The following is a 25,114-nucleotide window of genomic DNA, read 5'->3' on the forward strand; positions in this document are numbered from 1 at the left end:
CAACCCCAATGTATTATTTGGAAGAGGTGTGGTTTCCCCTTGGTAAATTTCAAAATCCAATACTATCCCTTCGGAAGTGGTCATTACAAAATTCTTTAGACTAACAGGTCTAGGTTTATTTTTCACATACTGTCGTATACTGCATCTTCCTGTGAATGGAATCATTTGCTCATCGATTGAGAAACAACTATTTTCCCTATGCGTTATTTCCCGACACCGATTTCTGACAAAATCGATCATTGGCTGTACTTTCCATAATTTATTTTTCTTCCTTTGTTCCTCTGTGAAACCCAATGAATGGACAACATGAAAATGGACCCTTGTCACCTCACAAACCACAAGAGGGGACTAAATCATCTGTCGGTAACACATAAGACAGATGGGTATCCGCGGCTAAGCTAAACAGTGGAGACGGGAGTGGGTTAAACAACTTAGCAGATTTCAAATAGATCTTAATGGGCGCCAGGTAAATTTAATTCTCCAGATACCCTAAGTAACTCACAATATCAATAACTTACCAATTAATATTGGAAATAAAAGATAAAATCCCCAATATGATTTATTCAGTAATCCTAACTTACATGGATTAACCAACAACGCTTCTAAGACAACAATGCAATATTCACACTACTACGCGATGTTCAAATGTCCATACAAGAGCGCGGTGTATCTAACCACGAATTCAATCAGCCATAAATTACGGTAGTAACGACGCTCAAAAAAACTACAATACGTCGAGTAAAACTACCATGAAAATTGAGTAGGTGAAAACGTAAATACTAGTATCGGATGGTAAGACAAACTCGTTTGCGTCGCGTGAGCTCAGGCGTAGGCGCATCGGTGTCAATCAGCAATCGTGAAAGGATGAATATACCTCAATTTCCGTTTCACAAATATCTATATCAATCAGGTATCAATCAACAACTCTTAATCAATAAACGATAAACAACACTATATCAACAGGTATCAATAAACATAAGGGCAAACAATTATTTAAATAACTCAGTATATCACAAATATTCAATTAAATCAATTATAACTTGCGTGCTCCTTTTGGGCCACCCGGTATATGGTGTTAGGCTACCCTGTAGTATGGCGGAGATGGATCACCCTGTAGCACCGGAGATGGATCACCCTGTAGCACCACCAAGATAGATCACCCTGTAGCACCGGTGGATCACCCTGTAGTACGGCGGAGATGGATCACCCTGTAGCACCACCAAGATAGATCACCCTGTAGGGCACGACAAGCTGGACCAGTAATGGATCACCAAATAAGATCCAGAAAGAAAATAAAGGAAAACAGGAACCCTTGACGAAGACAAAAAAAAGCAGGAAGAAAAACCCTACGGAAGAAAATTCTCAATCAGAATCAGATAAAAACAAGGTGAGATTCAACCCCCATTCAATAGGACTATTTGACTAATCAATACCCCTGGTATATTTTCATTTAAGCAAAGTAGCAAGATAACAAGAGTATATTTTTGGGTGCCCTGTATAACCATATGACCCGTAAAAATCAAGAAAATTGAATGAGTGTTGAAACCTCTCTTCAATACTAATATTCAGTTGAGATATAACGATGGAACCAGAAATTACTAAAATCATTTAAAACACATTTAATGGTAAAATTCTTACCCTGGCCAAGGGGTTTTCTATACGATTCTTCGTGTGCGGTGTTCTGCACGGAAGTCCTGCTGGGACTTGATGAGTGACTGAGGGCCTTCTGTTTCTTATGAATCTAGAGACGAGAAACGAAGGTTGTAGAATTGAAGAAGTGATATCATAGCTAAGATCACATGAGAGATGCGACAGTGATTCAGACATACCTAATTTCGGAAATCCTTCCACCTGGCACGAGTTCGGTAACCAACACAAATCCTCAAAAGAGCTTAAGTTTCAGACTGCAAATATCCACACCAAAATGACCAATCAGTCTTCCACTATACAATCCTGACTTGTAGAAATAATCCCCGTGAAGGATGGCACAAATACAACCAAATATATCCTACAATCAGTCTGATGGTACCCTTTGAACTCCGAACCAAGCTCACCGAAGGCTAACTTCCAAATACTAAGCGACTGCCACATCTGACAGCTAACCAGTTGTTGCCACAGTGCATCCAATCTACACTACAAGCACCAAGGGGGCGCTGTGCACAACATCATACATCTATCAATTCCTCCACAGCCACTTGAGACAATATCAACAAGTCCATGACCCATCAAAACTCCTTCTCAAAGCAATGCAACCCTTAAACAACCCTTGACAACTTGAGTAACCGATCAATCCCTCACCCGTGAACAACTGTAGAACTAGTTCGGTGTAAGTCGACGGAACGACACTACGAAAGTTCGGCAGATGTCAACCAACAGCTGTCTCTTAACCTTGTTTACGAATATTTACAAAATATATTGTTCCAACCTATTTTCAACTATTTACCAATCCTTATTCATGCGATGGAATAGAAACATACAAGGTAAGTCGCCACATCCTTCCCTTTCAGTACAAATATTAGAGCATTCGTATTATTCAGATTATTTACCGAAAATATCAAACAGTATTCAGAAACCAGAGCTAACTAATATTGTTTTTCAGGCGATATGGCTCTAATATGTAGTAATCCTTCTGGAAGTGATGAATAACAATCTATGCAAGAAATATTCTCGGAAAGGTATAGAGAATAAGGCAGGCAGCGGCTGAAAAATGATAGGCGAAGTAAACTGAGAAACAAACAATAACAACTATTTCAACCTAGCGAGGAATTTCGGATCTCCAACGTCGATTGGCAAAAGGAGAATGCGTAAGTACTGGTCAAAGCAGTTAGTCAGGGAGCATACATTTATTCTTGTACATTTCAGGTATGGTTTTCTATGGAACGGAAGATTCCCATTACTATGATGTTAAATGAATAAAATGAACTTGTAACTGAATTACATTGTTAATATCCTCTGAATAAAGATCTTAAAAGGTAAGGTAGTGTTTTTGAAAGGTCACATAAGAGCAGTTTGATCTAGTGCTAAATTGAAACGTAACAACTTCTTTGAAAATGTAGGTTGGGCACACTGACAAACCAGATGTGTCCCTAGCTGTGACGAAAAGTTCGTCATCAATAAATGACAATTCTGTCGATTCCATAGTAAATAAACGAACAATATCTACAATATTTACAAGTAAATTTAGACCGTTACACCCTTAGCAAATAGAACCTATCCCTTGTCATAGCATTAGCAATCATTGAAAATTCCAACTTAGTACTCCAGTACACGTGCAACCTTGGAAATTTGATGCAACCCATCAGTGCATGCATTCCAAAGAAAATTGTTATTTCTTCGGGGGTGACCATTGGCTTCAGTTCTCTGTTGTGTTGTAAATAGTAAAGAGCAGTATTAAAAGCCCCAATTTCATAAAATTGTTCTGGCAAATATTTTTCCAAATATCTCATGGGCGATAAAATGTTAACAGTGTAATTTTATTCTATTTTATCATCTGGAAATGATTTTGAGAGGAATTGAGATGATTTTTACCAGAGCAAAAAATGGCTCATAGGAATATTATCCCCATCATCGTATTCTTGATCCTCATCCGAGGATTCTTTCTCCTGTTCCACATCCATTCCTTCTGCTCGATCAGTTTGTTCATGTTCTGTTGCTTCCCACTCTTCATCTTCATCTGAATCGATTTCTAGATCAGATCCTATCTCATCCAATAAATCATAGATTTTTTTCGGGATCATTTTCTAATTTGGAAATGTCGATTTTTCGAATTTTATCTGAAAAAAGAAAAATGAACGTAATGCGATTCAGTGTTCTTATCAAATACACTCTAAAGTTCTAATTGAAATCAATACACTTGTAGAAGTACACTCCTGGGGTACACAATTGTGATGGCATACAAATATGTCGAAAAATCTAACCCTAAAAAAACAAATTGACCCAGACACTGATAGCAACACATTGAAACATGATTTCATCTTTCAGTTCATTGAAATAGTCATTCAAAATATCATATGTAGTTGATGTTATTGATATACTTACTGCCAGGAAACATTCTTCTGCTGGAAATGTCTGCAACACCCACGTAAAAACTATGTTGACACTAACTGAAAGGGAAAATCCCGCCAAATGCGGCTTAGGCGTTGTAACTGGAACACGTACAATCATAGTGGCTGGTTTTCAACCGAGTCGAATGTTATTTTGACCCTTTTAGTACATATGAATAATGCCCGTACAATTGTGAGCGAACGGAGCGTAAGGGTTATAGCATTAAAAAAATTTAAGCCCAAAAAATGTGCTGTTGTAGATAATATCCCACCTTATATTATAAAAGGTTGTTCAGAGTTTTTCCAAAAACCGTTGATATATATATATATATATATATATATATATATATATATATATATATATATATATATATATATATATATATATATATATATAATCTTTGTTTGAGACAAAATAAGTTTCCATCACGATGGAAACGTGCTATTGTAACTCCTATACACAAATCTGGTGAAATGTCACTTATAGAAAATTACCGGCCAATTGCTGTGTTACCTGCTCCTGGTAAATTGTTCAAACAGATAATATATACTGAAGTGTGGCACAAAGAAAGAATGGTTAATAACTCGAACAGATAATATATACTAAAGTGTGGCACAAAGTAAAGAATTTAATAAATGAAGAACAGCACGGCTTTGTGCCAAAAAAAGTCAACTTCCACAAATCTTTTATCTTTTAGTCATGACGTACTTAGAAATCTGGAAAATTCTACTCAGATCGACGTGATATACACAGATTTCCAAAAAGCGTTCGACAAAGTAAATCATGATGTATTGTTGAATAAACTTTCTCTATGTGAAGCTACTGAAGGAACTATGAAATTTTTAGCATCATATTTAAATGAGAGAACGTTCAGAGTGAAATTTGGTACCAACTATTCAGATGAATACCAGTCAAAATCGGGAGTGCCCCAAGGATCAAATTTGGGGCCTCTATTGTTTCTCATTTTTATTAATGATCTATCAGCGGAAATTAAATATTCAAATTATTTACTCTTTGCGGATGACCTTGAATTTTATAGAAAAATAGATTGTGTTCAAGATTGTAGTAAGCTGCAAAAGGATATTGAAAATGTTTACCTAGGGAGTGTGAAAAATAAGTTACCATTTAATACCTTAAAATGTACTGTAATGACTGGCACAAGAAAGAAAGAGTATGCATATGAAATGGAAAATATCACTTTGGCACGAGTAAGTAATGTTAAAGATTTGGGGGTACGATATGACTCAACCCTGTCATTCAAAAAACACATAGAAATAGTAGTCTCTCAGGGTTTACGGAGTTTGGGTTTTGTTTTGAGGCAAAGTAAACATTTTAGAAATCACCAAACAGTCATTAGGATATATAACGCTCTGGTGAGACCCAAACTCGAATATTGTGCAGCCGTTTGGCACCCGTATCATTTTATATATAAAAATAACTTGGAAAAAATTCAAAATAGATAACTGCGGCATTTATATTCTGAAAAATATGAAGTCTACCCAGATTATGATACTGTGAGAACCAATGATCTCAGGAAAGATTTGAAATCTCGAGTTTAGAGAATAGAAGGTTGAACATAATAATCGCAATATGTTACAAAATTCATAATAATTATCTTAATAGCTTCTCTGTCATATTTCTGGATTAGTTGCTATTTTATTTTTAATCATTACATATATATATAGCTTAAGTTTTTTTTATTGTATACTGGCTATGAATTTACGATACATATATAACGATTTTCTCATGTAATTAGGTTACACCTGTATGAGAATAAATGAATAAATGAATTAATAATCCAAATGAATTGGTCGTCTAGATGATGAATGATCAGCAAAGTTGGGTTTCAAACAAAAAATTTGAATAGAAAACAATTTTTAGTCATGTCAAAATCTCAAAAACAAAATTGAGCTTTCATAAAAATCCAAAGTGGTACCTGATGATGAATGTTGCTTCATTCAGGTATATTAAGGTTTTTTATATATTTCCAAACATAATTGACAGAAGTGTAACTCAGTGTCGTTACTTTCACATCTCCGTATGAACTCCAATCTTCTTGAATTCAACGAAAAGTTCGTGAATTTTCCCATAGACGTTAAATTTGGCTCAATCAGTTCAATTATCAAATCAATTAATCTTGTCAATGTTATTTTCACATCGTACCAATAGTTCATCTCAAATTTTTTTAAGGAGCTGATTTTGAGTTTCTTTTCGTTCGTCTTCAGAAGGCCTCAAATTTCATTTTAACTCAAGTTGAATTGACGAATTGTTTATTCTATTAAATAACAAACTAAAAAATAAAAAACCATTAGGTCCAGATGAAATACCTATGTTCATATTAAAAAGAGTTCTTCCTGTAATTATTGCGCCTTTGACGCATTTAATTAACTTGTCATTTACAGTAGGTGTTTTTCCATATAATTTAAAAATTGGAAAAATTATACCCATTTAAAAAAAAAGGATCCAACATCAATGGATTGTCTGAAGTTTTTGAATACGCTTTTCTTGCACGCCTCTGTTCATTTTTAAATAAACATTCCATATTAAGTCAAATGCAACATGTATTTCGTTCCTAAAAATCAATAAATACAGCAATGTTTTCATTATTAAACAAAATCCTAGAAAATGTAAGAGGAGGAGAATGCCCAGACGTGATTCTTTGTGATTTGAGTAGAGCATTTGACTGCGTTATTCATAAAAAACTTATTTCAAAATTAGAAATGTATGGTATAAGAGGGGTTTCTCTCAGTTTGCTGACATCATTTCTGGAAAATAGAAAACAATATGTGTCAGTTCAAGTTGAGAGAAAAAATTTAATCTATAGATTCAATTCTGAATATCTGAATCTAAGTATGGGAATGCCACAGGGTTCAATAATGGGTCCTCTATTGTTTGTACTCTATGTAAATAACATTGAATTAGTAGTTAGCGAAGGTCATTATACCGCTTATGCAGTTGACTTTTCGCTAGTTATATCTGCACCAGATACAACAATTGTGCCAGAATAATAAGGCGAATATCAAATTATTTCAATAACAACGATTTATTTTTCAATGCAGACAAAACAGATGTGTTTCGTATTCACAACTGGCAAAACAGAGTGGAAACCATACATTTCATGGTGAACAATGTGACCCTAACAAATACTGATCACAATGTAAGATTCTTGGGAATCATTTCAGGTGAGTTCCTCAATTGGAAAGGCCACTGTCAACAATTAATATCAAAACTGAATTTATTGAAGTTTCTCTTCATCAATTTACGAACAGGTTTAACAAAGAGTCAGCTGCTAAATATATATTATGCTTAAGTAGAATCAAGATTTAGTTATGGTGTCTGTTTCTGGGGTGGTTCCACCACAGCATGAAATGTTTTTATAACACAAAAGCGAATTCTGAAGTGCATAGCAAATTTTTCTAATAGAAAATCATGCAAGGAACTTTTCAATTAGTACGGTGTTTCAACTTCAACATCAGTTTATATTTTTGAACTGTGTATGTATGTGTTCAGAAATAAATCAAGATTTACAACAAATCTGAAACTTCACCAACATGATACTAGAACCAAGAACGGTTTTCACTTGCCATTAGCTAGATTCAAAGTAACATCATGTGGACCAGAATACATACGTCCAAAGATATATAATCACCTTCCAGTTATTCAAAGGCCTTGAATAGTTTTTCTCTGTTCAAAAAATCATTGAAAAAATATTTATTAGAAAAATGTTTTTATGCTTTGCAGGAATTCTTTGAATAATGCACAGTCATTTTAGTTTCAGAGCATGAGCCTGTCTTCCTCTTTTCTTTCCTTTTTTTGGAATTTGTATTGTATTGACACTTCCTACACAATTTTATTGTCCTACTGGAAATAAGGAATTATTATTATTATTATTAAATTATGTATATGATAGATTTATAGCCATCCCATCAAACACTGAGTGAACATACGGTATATCCTGAAAATTAGTGATTATGTGTAGATTGAAGACAATCAATTAACTTATATATCATCACATAATTTCTGGTGAATAATGATTATACAAAATTCAAACCAACTCACACATATCTTTCTAGTCCTGCATAGAAACAATTAGTTGTAGAAATGTTTTTCTCAAATTTTTATTATATAATAATGTTTTCACTCACAGCAACAGTACAAGCAGTACATGTAATGATATTCCTAAAGCTCGACCGGTCCATCTCTCTCCATTGCTCACTGGTCCAATGGAATATTCTTCGTTCAATCGTCGAATATTTTTTGAACAACATATATTGATGAAAACAGCAACAGGTAGACAAAGGGATGCTATTCCCCACACAAACATCCAAACTATCGCTGCGATGTCAAGTTTCAGCATCTGGAAAGAAATGATTACAATAATGATTCACAGAAATTGACTGACTCATACTGGGTGATTTTTTCCGGTTCACAGGTATAAGAATCTGAAATTGGATTGATATCTGTGAACGCCATGTTGTACGCTTTGAAAAGTGGCGATGAGAAAGTGGTTTTTGTTTGTTAATAGCTTTTCAAATCGAATGAAATCAGTAGAAAATTGAAACGAAAGTAAAGAATTTCGGTTTTCTTCGAATATCTCCTGAATTTACCTCATTCAAATAGGCATATTCAAATAGGCCGCACACGTTACATTCTTTTGAAATGAGTCTGGAGATAAATATCTTACACAGATCTTTAGTGATTCAAAGTTCTTGATTGGTAATATTTTCAATTATCCTTTATATTGTTGTCAAGATACTTCAAATTGTTCAAATTCAGCTGATCATGTTCCACATACTACATCTTTCTGTGAGTCGTTGAATGGTGAATGAAATCGTCAATTTTCATTTCGGAAAATGGCCCATTGTTTATGGCAGAAATGGAATAACGGGAAACCAAACTGATTTCAAATGACAATTTTTTAAGAAAGTTGCCATTGAACGCTATATACATCTGAACAAGAATTATTTTCCGTGCCAAAGAACAATATTTACCATGTCACACTGAAAAGAAATAAATGCGAAACTAGCAGGTTTTTTTACACTAGGCGAGCGGAATCGTACATATGTTGAACAATAAAAATGAAAGAAATAATAACTTGGAACTGTATTTTTGTCAACCTACAGACACACTATGATGAATAAAAGGTGAAACTGTGTCGTCAAATAAATCGAAAACAACCACTTTTACCAATCACCAGAAATTCTATACGCGCGTTTATCCAACCGAATTGGCGTCTCCAGAAGATGAAGAAAATCAATTTCTAAATCTGAAACTCTCAATTTATGTCTGACAGGACACACTCTTACAATTTTCTCGTGAAAGTTCCCGCAAATTTCAACAAACACATCAAGATATCGGGAAGAAATTTGCGAGAATTTTTTTCGTGAATCACAGTAATTAATAAAAAGAAATGAAATGGGCTGTTTGGAATAAGACCTTTGTTACTGTCCATAGTTTTTATACCGCACTTTGTTATTTCTAGACTTGAGAAAGCCTCTAAAGATATAGTGTCATGTATCGATCTCAACGATTTCAGACAGTATTCATTCATTCTGTGGCGTATTCAGCGACATTTGATTTTTCTGGTCATCGAAATCAGATATGTGATGTGCACATAGAAATGAGTTTCAACGGCTTGCTTAGTCTGACCGATATATTTTTTGTCACAGTCCTCACAACTAATTTCATGTATCCCTGACTTTTCATTTTCCAACATCTTGTCTTCGGGGTTATCTAATATTTGTTGAAGTGATCAAGAAAATTTAAAGGCTACTTTTTCGTTCGATTTTAAAAAAATGTGACCTTTGGGTCTTAGTTTATACGAGAGAAAAATACACCTTGAATGGTATATGAAATGAGCCGTAAAGACTGCGACAAAAAATATATCGGTCAGAATAAGCGAGTCATTCAAACTCGTTTCAAAGAACACGAAGCACTAATCTGATTCCGAAGACCAGAAAAATCTAGTGTCGCTCAACACTCTTTGGAGAACGGCCGTAGAATAATTGAAAACTATCTGAGACTGTTGAAATTGCAAAGTGTGGCAAAAGTATCATTCCAAACAGCTCATTGTATTTTTTTCTTATGAATCACTTCATTTTATGAGAGAATTTCTCGCAAATGTATACCAATATGTATCGCATTTTGTTGAAATTTGTGAAAACTTTCATGAGAAAATTTCAAGCTGACATCATTGATGCGAATTGATGAGTTTTGGATGTGAATTTAGAGTTTTAGAGTTAGGATTTTTTTTCATTTACTAAAGACGATAACTTGGTTGGTGAAATGTGCATCGAAAAGAGTATTGCGTTTCTGGTGATTGGAAAAAGTGCTTGTTCTAGAACTATGATAGATGGCAATGATCGTCTAAAACCGTATCTCATCTGCAATTTACTAAGAATCAATGAAATGAAACTCAATGAAAATCGTTCGAGATTTTCACGATTGCTTGAAATTTTAAAATGGTTTTCAATGAATCACGTGTCAATATTTTCACAAAAAGAAGTGTAAAGGAAGAAATACAGCAATCGATTTTAAAATAAACTGTTCACAAAAATGTGTATGAAGATCATGCATGAAAGTCACTGTCAGATACAAACTATAATGCAATGTAAATTGTGTTTCCTCTTCTGCTAATTTTCTCCACTACGCTTTTTTTTGTTTTGACTCGTCCAACAAATTTTCTGAAAATAACGTAACATTCTCCAAGGTTTTTTCTATGTTGTTGAGCCACTATGTGGTTTCCTTCTGAAAGATATATAACAGCCATCCTCACAATTGATTTGCCCGCCAGTGTCCACATACATTCATGTATGCCACTGCTAGTACAGTGAATGGTCGGAAACGTATTTCTCATCATCATCATTGTTGATTATATCAGGGTTGAGCCCAAAAGGGAACAAACAAATTCAGCACTGCGTAATTACCTCGTGCTGCTATTATACCAGAAAGCGCAACCTGTCAAGAGCACTTGACTGACATTATCATAACTGATACGATTGGAGCGTGTGAAATGCACACTGTTTGACGTTGGCACGGCGATGTTTGTATTTGTTATGATAATAACTGTTAGCGTTTCAGTTGTGGTTCACTTCTCTGTGATTTTAAATTTCAAAGATATTTCAGAAGATTCCGATATGCTTTTTTTCAATTGGATTCGGAACGATAGAGGCAAATTCGGATAATTTAAATCGTTCAGAGAGGGTAACATTTAATATTGCTGATATAGTCTTGCTGACTAACAAAAAGGTGGCAACAAAACAAATAATGAATGTGAACTTTCACGGCCGGAGATACCTGTGTGAAAGCTTTTTTCTGGTTTTTTGGTCGTGGTCTGCAGGTTATGTCTGGCGTTTCGTCTACTACTGCGATAGACATTATCAAAGGCAATGTAGTTGTTCCGATTACATTAATTACGAAACTGGTACTTGAATTTGATTTTATATCACAATTAGTGACTTTGTTTGGGTGTCTTCAAGGACAGGTAGCCAGATTTCATCGATTTCCATTGCCTTTTCTTCTCTACTGAATTTCTATTGCCTCTCTGTATACTCTTTTATAGGATTTGTAAGTTGTATCGAGTAGAACTGTTCCCCCGACTGAGTCAGTGCCTTCTTCGTTGAGAGCATGCTCAGCTACAGCTGATTTGTCGATTTGTTCGAGTCGATACTTTCTCTTGTGTTCAGATAGACTGGTACCTACATTTCTTCTCGTGGTTCTGATGTGAACCAACAAGCAGCTACAAGGAATGTATACCCCGGGTATTGCTGAAGGTTCTCTGAGATCTCCGAGGTCTCTAAGCTGACCTTAAACTTTATCTGATAGTATTTTTTGACCTGAATATCGGTTTCACGTCGTATTTCTGTGAGATTCTCCTAATTCAGTCTGTTAAATTTTTACCACAGAAAAGGTAAGCTTTTTCTTCGACCAGCCTAGTTAGGGTTACTTTCGAATTCTCCTTCGCTGTACTCATTTCCTTTGAAGACATTTTTAGGCGATTTACTTCTTCATGAAGACTCTCAGGGTCATAGATACGTCGTGAACCTTCCAATTACATTTTGATTAGGGGAGAGTGTTCCACAATCAGACACAAAATAGGTTTTGCTTAATATTAACCTTATTTATTGAGCAAACGAAAATATGATTGTCACTTATACAAATTAAGACTGTGCATAAGGTTCTTTGGTGGTACATACATCATTAACCAAAAAAATAATTCAAAAAAAATTTGTTTAAAAATGAAAGGACAGTTGTCTGATTGTGGAACATACATGTTCGACATCCAGACACGGTATGTTCCACAATAATACAGAAGTTTCAGTACTGTTTTAACAAACTTCTGAGGCTGAAAAATTAACTTCAAATTTGATTGTTGCCGTTTTGTTGTTCCCACGTGTGATGGTTTTGGTAACACCATCCTAATATTTTCCAAGCATACCAAAGAGACGTCTTCTATTTCGGGGTAAATGAAACTGTTGTCATACTTAACGGAATTTCTAAGAAATTCAACTTCACATTTCTTATCTCTTTCACATAATACTTCAGCTATGTAATAAATGTTTTTCCTTTTGTCTATGAATTCTATCAAAATGAAATCGGCAACTTCTGGCTCTTCATTAAGCTTATCTAAAAGAGGTTACAGTTACAGTTACAAGCATCGCCGCGATCTCATTTTCTTCGTCTGTTTAGTCTTCATCGAATCCTACTTTTCTTTTCATGATATTTTTCTTCTTCAAGCTTTTTTTTTCTCTCTCTATCTGTTTAGTTTCCAGGGCTATCTTTTCTGGAGTGTCGGTGGCGATAATACTTTTACATTTTTCTCTCTTCTTTCTCTAATTCTTTCGTTCTTCAGCTTTTGTGTATCCTTTGAATTCTTGCGGACTTACGAAAGTTTCTGTATTTTGATTTTGTGTGGGAGTTGTTTGTGAATTAACTGATGCTGAAAGTGAGGAGACTGACATAATATTTTCTTCAATACAGCTTGATGTTGATGGTTGATTGGGATCTATATGTGGTCAAGCTTTTTCATTGTTTTGATCCACATTTCTAGCAGTTACGCTACTAATTGCGAAGTCGTCATCTGTAAATATGAATTTAACGAAAGGAAAAATCCCAGTTTTTCAAAATCCGGATTTTATATTATCTGGCGTCATCAATTTTTCTAATGCATTATTAACACAGCCAGCTATATCAAAAATAGAAACGGGTATCCCAGGGTGTTCTAAAAGCCATGTTTGTAATGTAGAATGATTTGAACGAAAAAATCACAGAGACATCTAACGGATGCATCTTGTTGGAAGTATGCGGTGGTAAGGTCAAAATGATCATTTCATTTTCCTTTGCTAGACTCATTCCTGCTATCGTCAGATGACTCTCGTGATTGTCCAAAATCAGGAGGAAAGGGTTTTCTTTTGTGCTGGACGTATGTTCAATGAAGTGCGTCACAACGCTTGGAAACAACTCACGAGTCATCCATCCAGAGTCGGAAACCAAATCCAAAGTACCATACGGTGCTCCATAAGTCACTATTTTAATGGCACGAATTATGTTCCACAGTCAGACAGCGTCTGATTGTGGAACACAAATTCTGTCTGAAGGTGGAACTTAAACCGTAATACAAAATTAAATTCAACTGTGAACTCCATACATAACCTACAAAAGTAAACTCGCTCATAAAATGTCAATGAAATAGCCCAAAATCTGATCCACAGATTGTTTTTGTACTACTAGTTCCGAAAGAAAAATTCAGGCTCATAATATCAAATCAAGGATAGAAAAAACTTACCTAGGAAAATAACTTTTTTATTGAAAAATGCTCAAATCCAAAAGAATAGCGTTACAACTTTGTTTACCAAAACTGCGTGTGTAACCCTACTACCCGAACGAAAAACATCGAACTCGCGGCTGTAATTTTAAAATTACTTGCTTTTTCTGATTGTGGAACATTCTTTCCTACTCTCCTCTTTTATTGTATATGGTTGTTGTAGTTTTTCATCAGGTACCTACTTACCTGTGTGTGTTGGTTTCCTGTACACTCTGTTCACAAGAACATTCGAGAAGACTAGAGTCCCTTGGGTTTCTCGTTCCATTGTGAATTGGATTTTTGGGTCGAGAGTTTAGATATGATAGAAAATTGTTTAGTGTCTCTCCACCATCTTGCCATATCACGAACGTATCATCACCGTAAAGCAGTTAACAATTAGGTTTCACGGCCGCTTGCTCTGGAATCCCGTTTTTCGAAATTCTCCTTGAAGAAGTTTGCAGTTCATAGGGTCAAGCGGTGGCATCTTTCAATGTTCACTTTGATTGGAGTGATAAGAACAAACGTCGAATCTGAGATACAAATTTCCAAGAACATTTTGGTATCAATGTTTGGATTGCTACGTTGGGTGGTATTTTCATCGGACCATACTCATTCAAGTACTTCTCCATCTTGAGATTTCTGATGGACAGTTTACGAAACCCCAAGCGATTTCATACTGACTCAATTTTACTCAATTTGATGTTGATAATTTGTATCATGACTACTTAATGAGTTTAAGTGAAATCTAATTGAAGATTCAAATGTCATAGAAGCAAATTTTACCATCTCATCAAAGAAACTACCCATATCAGAACTCCGAAATCTATCAATTTTTGAGGATTTCAAAAGATTGAGTTTCAAACCTTTCTCTTCCAAATTCACGTCTTGGTATAATTCATACCCCTTTGCCAGAAGATGATTTGTAACTGTTCTTCACATTCATAAAACCACTTCTATATTATGTTATTCTTTGGAAAAAGGAAATAACTCATATACTCCTGATCTATCCGACATTGAAAACCTGTCTTCATTGCTCTCAATAAATTTGCTCAAATTATCATTCGTTTGGTGGGCCTTTTCAAAAATGAGCAAAGTTATTGGTGGGTCCACCAAAGTATGTTGATGTCCAGATCTATCCCACATTTGAAAACAAATTGAATGTGGTCCAAAAGTCTTTGGAAAAATATTATATCACCGTATGAAAGTATGTATGAAATACTTGCGAAATTTCCCTTGCATTTTTCGCAATTTCAAAAAACAGGATCACTGAACCAAGAAAACAAAAATTAATAATTCTGATATTTTTCACAAATATTTCGTAAACGTCTCATGTTCATTAAATTTCAGTACACCGATTGATTGACCTTTAAAATACACAACTTCAATTCTAGCGACCTTCCCACTATGAAGGTTTTTCGAGATTCTAATGATGTACAACTTATAAAAACAAATTTTAAAATAAAAATGTATGAGTAATTTATAGATAATCTTGAGATCGTGAATTATGAAATCTCTCAATCTTACATGAGTCACCAAAAAAAAACTATTCACCTTCATATCTGCCATTTTGACGTTTCAAAAAATACACTATACGAAAATTGGAAATGGATTAAAAAAGTAGTCTATGTCTCCGAAACTAGTGAATGATGCTATTGAGTTTTGGTATGAATCAACCTAATTATGAGTGTTTGTTATTTTATACCCATAAAACTGATCTACTTTCATCAGTGCGGTATTATGCATGCACCTACGCAGACGATAACAAAGTTTCACGAAAATCTATCAAGTCACATACAGTTACATACGAAACAAACATACCCACTTCATGTTCAGATTGGTTTATACCTCCCAATATTGGAGAATGTGCAGTGATTCATATGGATCATAAAACTATGTGTATTTAATACTTCACACCCATACAAAAACTCAGCTACAAGGGTAAGGGAGCTAGGCTCCAACCTGATGAAAACAACGATGACACGAACACCACGAACACCCATACAGAGTGTCGCATCGCGGAGATCTTGGTGTTGAAGTCAGCAGTACTCAACAGAGACGTACGTAACAGAGACAACGGAAAATTCGTATACTGCAGTGCATATTGCACAAAAAATTTTTCGAAACGAAAACCTGGGTTTGCTACAAAAAACATATAATTGAATTGCTCAAACCTAATTCCTTCATTATGAATGGGTGAATAGATTGGTCCTCTTTTCGGGTTTAATTGTATTTTACTCTAATATATTCAGCTACATACCAAACAATTGTTATATCACCAGCGTTTCTTATCATAACTAGGAAGTATGATTTTCCAAATAATATATTATTTGTCAGTTGGTGACTACAACCACTCAATCATGAATAACTTATGACGGAATAATAATTATTCGTTTCAACAGTGCCTATTTGAAATATTGATATTTATTTTGATGTTATCAGGTCCGTTTCGCAGTTTAACTTAATTTCAGAGAGTGAAAGTACGGGGAGAATTGGAAAAAAATATAAATTGGTGATTGTTACATAGGTCTTATTACTAGTGATGAGATGAACCATGAATTTCATCCTCTTTATGCTCTCAGGCTTTGAGGTCTGAGTCCAGCAACGGTTTCGTGATCTAGCCTATTACCATTAATGAGCCCTATAGCTTTTGGATCAAGAAAGTTTGGCTTTTGGTTGTCATCTTGTTGCCTTACAGTTGTCATCTTGTTGCCTCTGAAAAGCAGGGGACCCATTTCTCTCAGCGGTCGATATGAAATCTTGGCTTTTCAATGGACTGCTTCAGTCTTTCGTTTTTCCTGTCTCGTTTTGGAATCATGATGATCAATGCTTTCACCTTCTGGAGAAGTCCCTGAGGACCTGTAACGTAATTATCCGGGAGATTTTCCTACAACGTATTTTTTATTGAATTCATCCCCTGGGACTTTTGGCCTTTGTGGCTCTGATATACCCTTTCAGTTGTCATCGTCATACTCCGTGAGGATACGAGGGACCTAATTTTTTAACTGAATATCTTCGTCGATGTAAACGTTAAGCTGAAACTTATCTTATCTTATCTTATTTGTAAGGGCTTATGCCTTGTCTGCGGGGAAGTAGTACATTTCACGCTTTGCCTCAAACCTACGGGTCATCCACCAGAGCTGATCTTCCGCAAGCTCAAGGGTATCTAGAAGTTCCCCCCACCTTTTGTTCCCATAGTCGATGATGACCTGTTTTACTTCTTCGTCCATACTAGCTGTCGATGTTTTGTCCTCTGGGAAGAGGGTCCGCTGATAAAGCCTTATTAGATGTATAAGAGTGTCAGTTCTCACAAGAGAGTCATTGAAGATTTTCTGCGGGCGCTGCTTCCTGAAGGTAGACGCAGTTTCCACCGAAAGCTCGAAGTACGCATCTGCACCGTCGAATAGGGGGAGTACGGGGGAGTACGCTTTAGGAGGGTCGTGCGTCTCCTTGAGGTGAGCTGTGAAGTCAACGCCATACGGCGAGTATCTCATGCAATGACCACGAGAAGGACGATCATCACCCAATATGAGAATAACTGGATTCTGATCTGAATCTATTTCCGATAGAACGTAGAGTTGGTCAAAGGCTGACCAGAAAGACGTCTCTGAGAACAGCAATGTCCATCACGGGTCTATATTGCCATCGATAGTATGTAGTGATAGTGGTAATATGTAATGATCCTGCTCCATGGTCGGTGCTTGCCGTTAAGTTACCAGCAGCCATTGACGGAATGTTGTCAGCAGTTCATCTACAGATTCAGGAAGTAATCGATTTCGTGGAAAATTGTTGACCGAGATTAGTCTCTGGCAACCCCTTCTCAGCTAAGTTTTGAGGCCCACGGTCTCAGTTCTGTATAATCGGACTCTGTCAATGGCAAAGCCAATGCCAACTTCTCATCCAGCACGTCCAACACGTTCTCTATGATATAAATTGTAATTTGGATTGACAAAGAGTTTGTTGCGCAAATGGGTTCCTTGAATCATGACCACTTCGATGTTATAGAATTAAATAATACTAAAAATAATATTTTCTGGAACGACTTCCATTGCCATCCCAAAAGAGAGAACTTTTCTCCGAATCTTCGGAGAACTGGGTAAAGTAGTTTATCTGGCCATAAACAATCATGTTTGTATTCACTGAGGGGGGGAAATTTAGCGAAAAGTTTTTCCATCTAACCAAAAGCGGAAAAGATGCTCGAGACCCCTGTGTTTGAGATGATAAATCGGGTCTAGAAAGAGTTAGATTTGGTGAACTACTTGCACCCTTGGATGCAATGTTTGCAAAGCTAACATTTTCCTGGGTACGTCCAGATTTCGCGTTCTCCCTGAGATGACTGATTTGCTTGGGGGAGTGGCAGACTCTTTGGCCTTCTTTCCTACTTTGGGGAATTCCAGGTAGCCTTGGTAGTATACCCTCTTGGAATTGTTGCACTTTGGTGGTCAGTCCTAGACATTTTTCATTCATTTTGTAGGTGCCTGCCGGCGTATTTTACACAAAACGACACTGCCATGCAGTTACATTGGCAGTGACTAAAACGTTGATAGCGATGGCATTGACCAAAACTAAGATTTGGGATGCTGTTCAACCCGTGGGTCTTTCATCTCATATATGTGCTACTGGTCTTCGTTACCAATGAGAAAGAACAGAGGCAGTGGTTTCTTACCCCGCTTTATGCGGGTAACAGTAGTAAGGTCAAAGCTCCTTCTTTCGAGCTCCTATCGGACATCGGAGATGTCCAGGTGTTATGGAAAATTTTGAGAGACGGCGCTCTGATTTGTGCAGGGGGGGAATCTTTTTTCACCAGGAGCCTGGCTAATGGCTAACCTGTGATAGTGATCAGCAGACTCGTGTTGGACCTGGATGCCATCGTGATGCCATCAGAGAAGTTGAAGGAATCGGAAAAATAATCCCCTGAATATTACATATCAGACACCATGATGCTATTGAAAAAATTGAAATATGCAAAGAATATATACATACCAAAATGCAGTGAATCGTTGAAATTTGGTATTAACTGACTGCATTGCAGTACTATATTCTAGAATTAGAAAGAGATTATTATTCATAACTGCAAAGGCCATCAAAACAAACTATACATGTTGATCACTGCCAACTACGATTATGCATAGTTGGAAATATTCAGTTTCCAAGCGGTACACTATACAAATTACTGAAGTTACCTGAAAAGCCAGAAGTTGAATAGGAACGTGGTTGTACATAGCCTGCCGTAACAAATCTGAAACAAATGAAACTTATATGTGCATTCGGCATTACTTGTTTTCATACATGTGAATATGATACTAATACTGTTTGTATACATTACGAAGCAAAATTTTCTTCATCCTCGATGACAATTTTGATATATTCGGGATCGTCATATTTTTTCAACAACGTCATCAATAGAAACTACTGAATTTTGAAATTAACTTAGAAACTGAAAAAAAAATAACAAAAATGACAACAATTATTTCGTCTACATGCAGTCTATCAGTATACAGGGTCTATCGAAAAAGTAGTTCATGAATTGAACCACATTCAGGGGTCAAAAATAACTTGATTGGATATAATGTACCTCAATGCAAATGTGCACATGAAAAAAATTACAGCCCTTGGAAAATTCAGAATGAAAATCGACTATCTCCAATATTTTATGAACATTTTGTAATGGAAATGAATCCATGATTTTCTTATTGTGAAAGCATATTTTTTATATGAAACCACGGAATCTGTTCAGCCTATTCTTTGCATCTCAATTGAATTAGTCTTGTGACACCATTGTTTTAATATATAATTTTTTGTTTCGCCATTTAGTACCTTTTCGAAAAGACAAGCCTTATCGAGATGCGAGCTCTTTTTCTTTATCCCTCAAAATATTTTTAGTTGGCTGTTCAACACTTGTAGTTTATACAAATGAATAACAGACATTTGCTTTAACGATTACATACTGTCATTTGTGACACCATTGGTTCAATACATCATTTTATTTATATTTCACCTCGTAGCACATTTTTGAAAAGCCAGTTTTCATCGAGATGCAGTGAAAATATTCAGTAACAGACAGTGTGGTATTTTTTTAAATGAATGTTCAAAATGGCCTTGATTTTCCCAAATACAGATTTGGCACCGTTTCAAAAAAGAAAACCGAATATTTTCAACAGAGTATACGCCTTTTTTTCATTAAATCTATTTTCACTTTCGTTCACTTTCAGTTATTGTTCGCCGATTATTTCAACAAAGTACATGCCTTTTTTCATGAAACCACAGAAGCAAACGTCAATAAGTTTGAGATCTGGACCTCTGACTGGCCAAGAAAAAGGTGCAACAGGGCCCCTCTCAATTCAACGTTCAAGACCAAAAAAGCTCCGTTATCCAGCTCCGTTATCCAAATGCTTGTGAGCCTAATTTCGTAAATATCACATATTTCGCCTCATTTCTAAATTTGAGTCTTTCAATTATTCTGGTGAATCAATTCGTGAGAACTATGAGAAAATTTGCTTCATTAAAAAAAATACTGGTCCTATTGGAACATTTACAATGTCTCAGTGTTATGATCATCGTTCGGGTTTGAATGCCGTCGTGGTTTGGAACTGTATCTTAACTTTTCGCCAGCACGAGTGGCTGGCTTCTTCAGAGGTCTATTCATCGATTCACCGATGACTCTGCCCAAACACTGTCTTCGGAGGTTAATTGATGATGAATCGTTTCATTTCACGTAAGGAATTTTTTGGTGGTGATGACTATTGAAGGTAGCTTCATCGGTGACTGTAATTCCTGAACGGTTTTTGAGTGATAAGAATGAAGCTGTTGTTTCTTCAATCTTTTTCAAACTTTCATGTCACTAATAGCAACTAATACACTTTTACTGCCTTCCTCGACGAATTCTGAAATCCTCTCATCGTTTGTATCCATTTTTGTAAAACAACTATAGCAGCAACTTGCGGTCACAAAGTATCCGTCTTTTGTAAATAATGATGATTGGAAAGAAATAATCGTCAGTTTGGTGTATTCCGATTGGGAGTATAGTGGATCCTAAGAAAATCTCACTTCCACCACTCCATATCAAACTGGGGCTATTGAAACAGTTTGTGAAAGCATTAGACAAAGAAGGAGATTGTTTCAAGTATTTTTCTGAAAAGTTTCCTGGTCTATCCGATGCTAAACTGAAAGAAGGAGTCTTCGTTGGGCCTGACATAAAAAAACTTTCAAAAGATGAAAGCTTTGTCACTAAAATGGAATTGAAAGAAAAAAATGCCTGGAATTCAATTGAACTTATTATAACAGGCTTTCTTGGAAACAAAAAAGACCCACACTACAAAACTTTGGTTGCTGAATTGATACAAAACTACAAAGTGTTGGGCTGCAACATGAGTGTCAAAGTCCATTTCCTCCACTCACATCTGGACTACTTTCCCGAAAATCTAGGGGCTGTAAGTGTGGAATAAGGAAAACGGTTCCATCAAGACATAAAAGAAATGGAACGCAGATACGAAGGTCGGCAGAATGTTAACATGATGGCAGACTACTGTTGGATGTTGAAAAGGGAGAATTTACAAGAACACAGCCGAAAAAGTACCAAAAGAAGCTTTTACGGAAAGAGAAAACGTTTTTACAAAAACTCATAGTCACTTTGCAAACACTTGTGTATCACTATTATGTTCAGTTTAACTATGTAGCATTGTTTTTTTGCTTTTACTTCATGGCAAAATAATAAAAATGAATCCACAATTTCTCGTTTTTTGTACTTTTCCAATTATTTCATACTTATTTTGTAGGCAAACCTTACGTGATAGATAAAAACAAATGTCATTTTTGAAATCACCGCAAAAAACTACATAAAGGTCAGTTAACGAAATCAAAACAAATTTTTTAAAAGACCTGTGTAATTATTTGAAACCTTGTTTCAGCCTAGCCAAATTAACCTAGAATTAAATGCGTCTCTGCCATTTCTGCAAACGTATAAACCATTTTGACAGAGAGTTTAATTCAACTCAACACTTTCAAAATGCGCAATAACCGAAAGCTTCAATTGACATTATGTAATTGTTGGAGCAACTGTTCATTATCCATCTAGAGGAAGTACAAGTGTAGAACAATTTACTGATGATGTTTTTAATGATAATGATTAAGAGCTCGTATCTCGATGAAATCTGGCTTTTCGAGAAAGTTTTGAAAAAATTCAAAATGATGTAATAACTCAATGGTATTACAATATCAGTTTAATTGTAACGCATAAAAAAGTTGGGAGGTTTTAGAGGTTCAATACCCCTCAAAATTTTCATGAGCTGAACAGATCGTGTGGTTTTCTATGGAAAATATGCTCTTTAGATAAGAAAGACATGAATTCATTTTCATGACAAAATGTGTGCAAATTTGCATTGCGGAAAGTTATATCCAATCGAGTTATATTTGACTTCAGAATAGTGGCTTCATTCATGACCTATCTTTTTGTTACACCCAGTATATGATGTCAACGAAAAATAATCATGGTTTGGATCAACATAAAACTTGTGGTTGAAGAATATGGAGGGTTGGCGTTTGAAAACGAAACAATGTTTGAATTTATAAAGGAAATTTTTTTCGAAGAGATTAATTTCTGAAAGTCTTTCAAAGAAATAAAAAAGCTATCAATTTCAAATTGCATTCTATACAAATATGTGTTATAAAATTTGTCAGAAAACGGCAATAGCAAGAAAATCATGAAATTATCAATATTAACAATAATTTTAATTTATTTCACAATAATTGAATTCAATCAGGTACTCACAAAAATAATTGATCATCAATTACATCGATATAAAAAACATTTCTGAAAATAAGCTTTCATTTCCATGAACTGAAAACCAAAGTTAATCACTCCTAAAAATATAACACCTCCAATTCAAATAAGATTCCTCTTAGCTGGGATTAAATCAAATAGGTGAATGGATGTCATTACGGTGTCATCGATGACATAAACAGATCAAGCTTATTCCGTGACACTAAAAATCGTAATTCATGACTGAAGTGTGTGTATCTTCTATAATGTTATCCAATTTAGTACTGAAGAGCTTCAGGGCAAGTGGCTTGTGGCGAAACATCGATGCATACCAGTGAGGATAAAAGTGTTCCATGTAAGAGCAATTTGTTACAATTCATTCATAGTAGAACTCATGTGAATGATATCTGATTTTAATTCCACAACGAATGTTTGAAATACAAACTAAGTAGAGAAAAGTATCTTCTGTATTATTCAGTGTTCATATAGAAGTATTTGTTTCGAAAGAATTTTTTTCTTTCGTGTAATTCGAAGTTTATATGAAAGTAGCTGTTTCAGGAGGACTTTCTTCCAGTTTGTGTCTGAAAGTTACTTCTTTGCATGATCTACACATCCATGTATAGAGTTACTAATTTTCAAATTGATTACTTCCTTCCTTTCTTTGGAAGATTCTCTCATCCTTTTTTTGTATCGAGATGGAGTAGTAGAAAGCCAAAAACTTTCTTTCCCAAAAATCAATCACTCCTGAAAATATAACCCCTCCAATTCAAATAAGAAAATTAACTTTTCATTATATATAACTGGTCTGGTCCAATTATTTTATCGGAAAACTATCAGTTTCAAGAACCCTGTTAGAAAGAAAAAAATCATAAAACTGAATATTTTGTTCACCTGAATGATAGGGATTTAAAAATAATAAAAATAAATATAATAAAATATAATGGAACTATAGGGAATTTTGTGCTCATAATGGGATACCTAGGTGACTAAGGAGTGGATCCAAATTGAAAGTGAAGAAATATCGTGAACTTTCAGGGACAGAAAATAGTTTTTCCAAATTTTCACCAGAAGTAGATCTACAACCTCAGCGAGAACTTATTTTTTCACTCAAAATATTATCCTACGATTGAAAAATGGAACTTATTTTTCAGCAAACTGAAAAGTTTTATTTTATTATTGTAAAAAGCGAACAAATATTCAGAAAATATATTTTCATTCATCATATGTTCTGAGAAATTCTGACACAGTAATGGTGAATGTCTTGCACATCATCCAGAAGTAGACCAGTCAACAGAAAATATCTCTTTTAGTTTTGAAAAAAACCTTTTTCCAAAACATGGGTATTCTATGTTGAATAACGTATTTTTCAGGTTTTTCCATTAAGAAACTCATTCAAAAACAGGCTTCAGTCTGAAATTTCCGCTGGAAAGTTTACAAACTCGACACGTGTTTCGCTATACGAAAGAATCTTTGGGCGTCACAATATTGTTTATATAAATTCTGTGACGTGCTTTATAGTAATTTCAATCATTATGAATACCACTACCTACCAAATTTCTACGTGATAAATTCATTACCTAATATATTCACCTAATTGGAAACAACTCATAAGGCTGGAGAATAATGAATGAAAATTTTCACCTGAACTTTTCACTCTGCACTGATCACCAATTTTCTCGTTGCAAACTGAATTAACTGAAGGGGAACAATTCAAATCTATTTAATCATTGAGCAATAATATCAAATTCATTCCGGTTTATTCAATATAAAATTTTGTACAACAATCACAAGTCAACTTGTACTCCCGATCTATTCGACACTGGAATTTTATCTTTATTGTTTTTAGTGAATTCACTCAAATTGTTATTTTTTGTTCTGTAGGTTACGTCCAATTCTCTGTCTTTTTAAAAACGACCGATCACCAAAGTTAGGTGAGAGTTACATAATGTTCAGTATCTATGTTTGGATCTGGAAAGACCTGGTTCAGAGCTTGTTTCTCCAATTTTTCAGAAAGAATTGAGTCAACAATTTCTACCTCGTAACCGTTATTGACAGCAATGTGTCTTATGAGAATCAGTTCTCTTTGAGAATGGGCTTGTTTCATGATGTTTGGTTTATAGTTCACTTGATAGAAATTTCAAATTGAAAAACAGAGTGCACTTTGTTTCAGCTCTCTAAGTACTGTACTTTTTCCGTAATTAATTATTAAAAATCAAATGTGGTAGGCCGGTGATATCACGGGCTTATTCCCGATTCTTGTTAGATTGACCTATAGTAATAATAGAAATAATCAACATTGCCAAATCGTAAAATTTACGAATCCTATATTTATCAATTTGATTATGGAAGTGTATATGAACTCGTTAACGTTTCAATTGATGGAAAATTCTCCACATGGAATAAAATGTACACAAAAAAATCCTGTTTGGAAATAAGTTCTATACCTAAAATCAGTACACAAAGTCGAAAGATCACAAAATATTCACCTGAACTATGATTTTATACATTATTTT

At 35.1% G+C, this 25,114-nt stretch overlaps 1 protein-coding gene and 2 long non-coding RNA genes across 6 annotated transcripts in view; 1 reads left to right on the forward strand and 2 right to left on the reverse strand.

Annotated features, from left to right (window-relative positions):
* Positions 1-25,114, reverse strand: part of prom (prominin) — a 455,259-nt gene that overhangs the window by 338,364 nt on the left and 91,781 nt on the right. For 2 of the 4 annotated variants that reach the window (XM_074171615.1, XM_074171614.1), the window contains exons 3-4: positions 19,027-19,082; positions 8,190-8,401 (exon numbers count right to left, since the gene is read on the reverse strand). In XM_074171615.1, the coding sequence (XP_074027716.1) occupies positions 8,190-8,401; positions 19,027-19,082 (268 nt within the window). The other 2 variants (XM_074171616.1, XM_074171617.1) reach the window with 2 other exon arrangements.
* Positions 462-1,943, reverse strand: LOC141480891 (uncharacterized). The gene is made up of 2 exons (XR_012464616.1): positions 1,830-1,943; positions 462-1,741 (listed from the first exon to the last, which is right to left on the reverse strand). It is a non-coding gene; the product is annotated as an uncharacterized lncRNA (long non-coding RNA).
* Positions 1,736-2,976, forward strand: LOC141480887 (uncharacterized). Its single transcript, XR_012464611.1, has 2 exons — positions 1,736-2,804; positions 2,863-2,976. It is a non-coding gene; the product is annotated as an uncharacterized lncRNA (long non-coding RNA).

This window comes from Leptinotarsa decemlineata, unplaced genomic scaffold (assembly GCF_025532065.1).
Source record: "Leptinotarsa decemlineata unplaced genomic scaffold, Ldec_3_MD MMD2_tig00000026_RagTag_RagTag, whole genome shotgun sequence".
NCBI classification, from domain to species: Eukaryota; Metazoa; Arthropoda; class Insecta; order Coleoptera; family Chrysomelidae; genus Leptinotarsa; species Leptinotarsa decemlineata.